Source organism: Anarrhichthys ocellatus, unplaced genomic scaffold (assembly GCF_004355925.1).
Source record: "Anarrhichthys ocellatus isolate YVR2014 unplaced genomic scaffold, GSC_Weel_1.0 scaffold7, whole genome shotgun sequence".
NCBI classification, from domain to species: Eukaryota; Metazoa; Chordata; class Actinopteri; order Perciformes; family Anarhichadidae; genus Anarrhichthys; species Anarrhichthys ocellatus.
The window spans coordinates 12,268,555-12,274,033 of record NW_022280037.1 but is presented as its reverse complement, the minus strand read 5'-3'; the positions used below and the strand labels follow the sequence as shown (position 1 = coordinate 12,274,033).

Sequence of the window (5,479 nt, the reverse complement as noted above, 5' to 3'; positions counted from 1 at the left end):
TTTTTCAGTCCACTAGATGGTGCTGAGTTATTTTCTGGTGAGGTCAGCAAAGGTCCCGGGTCAGCGTGATTGGTAGGAAGATGGTCAAAACAAAGATAGAGACATCTGGCCTCACAAAGGGGTTAAATCTGCCAACAGTAGCCAGGCTCATGGGGAGAGTGCAGCGCATAACTGTCTCTCTGCCCTTGACGTCCACGCATCGTAAGTTATACTGAGTTATATAACTCTTATATCCTACTTATATAAGTTATAGTTCATATACTGAGTCCACACGTTTGCATTTAGTTAAGTTGGACTATGTAGTAATACAAACAGTTCAGTTTGTCAGGTGCAACATTTATGACATTGTTGGTCAGTCTGTCTGCTTGACAATCCTATTTTGCTGCAATAAAAATGATTGAAGTGAGATGAACAGACTGAAAACTTTATCTTATTAGATAAAACATGTTGACACAGTTTTCCTTTGGGGACATAATTTGAAGTTGAAAAAAGTAATAAATCGCAATATCGTGATAATATCGCAGTATCGTGATAATATCGTATCGTGACCCAAGTATCGCGATAATATCGTATCGCGGGATCTCTGGTGATTCCCACCCCTAATATATATACATAAATAAATGCATTTTTATATTCCCACATTGTGTTATCTGCTTATGAATTATTTTGTCTGTTCTTCTTAATATTATTTTATGATTTATTCTTTTTATGATGGCACCACTATGACTCCACACCTTTACGGCTGGTGAACATAACAAAATAAAACAGACCTGCACACAGTCTCTGTGGAACCAGCTGGAGTGGCAGGACGGACATTTGAGGACGGAGTAGCTCAGGACCGGATCGATGGGGTCCAGACAGACGGAGCAGGTCTGAGGCAGACTGAGGTCTAGACCACCACACAGAGACTGAGTAGGACTGTGGTCTGGACAGTAAGACCTGGATACAGAGAGACAGGGAGACCACGTAAACCGGTGGAGGTCAGAGGTCATCAGTGCTATCAATGCTATCAATGCTAGTAATGCTATCAATGCTAGCAATGATAGTAATAGAACAAAGGTGTTTCCTGTGTTCACTCACGGGAAGAGTCCCGTAAACTGAGAGATGAAGCTGCGTTTCCTCCCACAGGGGAAGTGAACCGTCCTCCTGCAGCTTCTGACGTTACAGCCGACACACGCTCCCTTCTGCTTACAGCCGCTGCACATCTGGAACACACGTAAATAAACAGTAAACATACAGTAAACAAAGAGTAAACACACAGTAAACAAAGAGTAAACACAAAGTAAACAAAGAGTAAACATACAGTAAACAAAGAGTAAACACACAGTAAACAAAGAGTAAACATACAGAGATAAATAAGATAAAGATCTCTTTAATCTCTCACCAGTCGAGCCGAGCGGCGGATCTCCTGTTTGATGTCGTCCACCAGGAAACCGAAGACGCCCTCGTCCTCTTCTCCTCGCTGGTAAACTCCACAAGATGTCAGCTGAGACACAACACAGGAGAACAAAGTATCACACCAGACCTCCATCACACCTCCAGACCTCCATCACACCTCCAGACCTCCATCACAGCCTCCAGACCTCCATCACAACCTATATCCCCCTTTCAAAACCTCCAGACCTCCATCACAACATCCAGACCTCCATCACAACAGCCAGACCTCCATCACAACAGCCAGACCTCCATCACAACATCCAGACATCCATTACAACCTCCAGACCTCCATCACAACCGAAATCACTCCTTCACAACCTCCAGACCTCCATCAGGACCTTCAGATCTCTATTACGACCTCCATCACAACTCCCAGACCTCTTTCACAACCTCCAGACCTCCATCACAACATCCAGACCTCTTTCACAACCTCCAGACCTTCATCACAACATCCAGACCTCCATCACAACATCCAGACCTCCATCAGAACCTCCAGACCTCCATCAGAACCCCCATCACAACCTCCAGACCTCCACCAGAACCTGTTGATACCTCAAGAGTACCAACAGGTCTGTGTGAAGAGCTTCAGATCATTAAAACACAGACTCACCAAACAGAAGTAGTGGACGGAGAGTTTGTGCTCTTTGAGAGTCACTTTCTCCCCAAACATGGCCGGGTCATCATCACTGAGCCTGCAGAGAGCACAACCTGAACACACAGAAAGTATTATCACCGTATTATCATAGTGATCACATTTAAATACGAAGCTTCTTTCACACATGGTTCCTCATAAATTACTGAGTTTAATCTTTTAGATTTTCAATGTTCACACACATGAAGAACATTCAGGAAAATTCACATCTTTTCACACATGTGAAGACAACAAATAGACATCCAGAAGATGGAGGAACCACAACACTTATGGATGACTGCTTTAAAATGAAACAGAAGAAGAAGAAACAGAAGAAGATGAAGAAGAAGCAGAAGCAGAAGACAAAGAAACAGAAGAAGATGAAGATGAAGAAGAAACAGAAGCAGAAGAAAAAGAAGAAGAGGTGACAGTTAATAGTCGATCACTCACACTCGTCTGAGACCTGAGACCTCATCGTCGTCTTCTTCTTCTTCATGTTGATGTGGCGCGGCTCTGCAAAGATAATAATAATAATAATAATAATAATAATAATAATAATCTTTTTTATACAGAAAAAGTGCTTCAGAGACATGAAAACTGAAAATACAGATTTCGGTTTTAAGAGTACAATTATAAATCTGAAGAAGTTCAACAAAGCCAAGAAATAGAAACAAAGATAAAAGACAATGAATTATTATATATAATGAAAGTATTAAAACTATTTACCAGATAAACTTGTAGTGAATGAAGCTGCTGATTCAAGTGAAATAGCTACAAAGATTTATCTGTTACCGTCGAACATATTAACAAACCATATAAATACATCTAACGTTCCGTAAACATATTTTTATTAAATTATTAAAATTAGAATAATCAGAGAAACACGTTAAAGTGAGTTTTACAAGAAGCTCAAAAGTCACAACGTTTTAAAAAACAAACTTAAATTTATCTTCTTTATGAATAACATTAAAAGAAGAACTTACTTTTTACATTCAGAGATGAAACGTGTTAGATTTGGATTTCTTCGCTTCGTTTCGTGACGAGTTATTGTTTGTGTACTTCTCACGATCCGTCGAGTTATTTTAAATTTCCCTCTTTCAAAACAAAAAGGAGCTCATTTCCGCTTCCGCTGCTTCTTCTTCTTCGGCAGTTCGGCTCTTTGTTTCCGGTTTGACGCTTCATCGCCCCCTGGTGGACGGAAGGTGAATAGCCTCGAGGCTCGTATCTCCACTTTCTGCTAGTTTATACTTTTACTCAAATACATCTCAGATCACTACGATCAATAAAGTCTTATCTTAACCTATAATGATACCAAAATAATACATCATATAATGTAATAAAATACAATATAATATATTATAATATATTATATTATAATATAATATAACATAATTTAAAATAATATAATATAATATAATATCTAATATAATATAATATAATATAATATAATATATAATATAATATAATATATTATAATATAACATATGTATTATATATGTATAATATGTTATAATATTGGCGGTGCAGTTTACCAGGATCCTCCGTGAGACTGAAGTCAGGGAGTTGAGTCAGACGTGTCCTTCCTCTCATGGGCCTCGTGCCAGTGACACATGTGGGCGCTCGCCCTGAAAACAACTCAGACTGTGTGGGAGACAGAGAAACAGAGGCAGCAGCAGTATTTTTTGTCCTATAAATGTCCATCATACATAACTTCTCTTTTCTGCTCCAAACACGTTCTGAGTTGAATTGTTGTTGTTACAATTGTTGTAATCTAAAAACACTGTTTTTATCCGTTCTTCCACTTGTTCGTCAGTCTGTCTGTCTTTGACATACATTTTATTAAAATGAGGTGAAGATTCTGGCATCGAGCTGCTCAGGCTTGGACTCACTTTGACTTTTACCTTATCTCTAGTTAATTGTCTCCTGTATCTTCAGAACAATCTTGCATAATTACAACTTTGAAAGGATACACCAAACGTCTTAATCACTACAAGTCAACACACGTCTGTCCCACACACCCTAATGCGTGAGAATACCTGTTTACTGTTACATCACTAAATTCTTTCTCCCCGGGGTGGAATTCTTTTTTCCAGCATCGGAGCAGCAACCTTGAACCCCGTCTGAGGAGGAATTGGCTAAGATCACTCCTCCGATCCCGTCCTCGTCGCCATGTTGATTATTTGTATTAATTTCCCTGTGAGAAATAATCGTGATGAAAAACTGTCAAAATGTCTTGAAGTATATTATTGACACTGAGAATAATTCAGCTGAATGGTCAGAGCTCTTTCCCTTTTCTTACAAGTTACATAAAAAAGAAAATACTGATAAATGGCCACAACAGCCAACATATTAAAATGGAGTTAAACTCGCCGGTATGGCAGCTATACAGAAGAGTTTCTGAGGGGAGAGTAACTCCCTTTGGTCGTGGACTTCAGGCTTTGAAACTTTACAACCTTTTAACGTACAAAGATATATATATAAATATATATAATATACATTCTATATACACTGCACACTTGTGGTCAAACTACGAAAAAAAGAGCTTACAGAGACTTCAAGTAGCTTATAATGACGCCATGAGAATACTGTTAAAGAGACCGAGATGGAGTAGTGCTAGTGAAATATTTGTGGCTGCATGAGTCAATACTTTCCAAACTATTTTAAGAAATCTCATGTACAAATTAATTTATCGACTTAATGATTCTGAAAATGAGATCATAGTTGTTTTAACCAGCATAAGGTTTAGTAGCACACGCTACCAGTCCAGCTGTGGAGACATTGGTACAGCTGTCTCTTTGTAAGGCATTGCTAGGCCTCCGTACTTTAATTGTTTGTGTATGTCATTTGATGTATTTGTCTATCTGGACCCTGAGTCTGAAATAAAGTCTATCTATACACTAAAGGACAGGGAGGAAGCAGAAAAGATCATAGGTCCTCTTTAATGCTTCAATCATTATAATACAATTAAATAATATTATTCTGAAGTGGTCCATTGTGCTTTTCCTGTAACAGAGTACTTCTACACTGTCGTATTAGTACTTTTACTGAAGTATAAGATGATATGTGAGTACTTCTTCCATCTCTCACAGGAGAAACTTGATAAAGAGCAACAGCAGAGTCAGTTTGAATCAGGAGTTCACTAAATCATCAGAACTAATAAATCAAAATAAAACTATTCAGTGAAGGAGAAACAAACTGACGACACATGATGTATGATCACCATAGCAACACACAGGAAGGTGCTGGATGTGTTTACCCCCCCCCCAGACCAGAAAGGTGAGCAGTCCAGCTGGGCTCCATCAGTCCTCCCTTCAGGGCTCTGTTTTTATTGTGCCTCTTTTGTTTCGGAGTAGTCCTGGGAGGAGATAAATCCACGAGGGAGGGATTTAAGAGTTGCGCCATTTTGGAGGC

General features: G+C 39.0%; 1 protein-coding gene across 1 annotated transcript in view; it reads right to left on the bottom strand.

The window, feature by feature from the left end:
• Positions 1–3,134, bottom strand: part of g2e3 (G2/M-phase specific E3 ubiquitin protein ligase) — a 9,592-nt gene extending 6,458 nt beyond the window's left edge. Inside the window, 6 exon segments of the mRNA XM_031847889.1 lie at positions 771–939; positions 1,081–1,205; positions 1,385–1,486; positions 2,048–2,145; positions 2,519–2,581; positions 3,052–3,134. Coding sequence (XP_031703749.1) covers positions 771–939; positions 1,081–1,205; positions 1,385–1,486; positions 2,048–2,145; positions 2,519–2,564 — 540 coding nt within the window. The 5' untranslated portion in view covers positions 2,565–2,581; positions 3,052–3,134.
• Between the last annotated feature and the right edge of the window lie 2,345 nt (positions 3,135–5,479).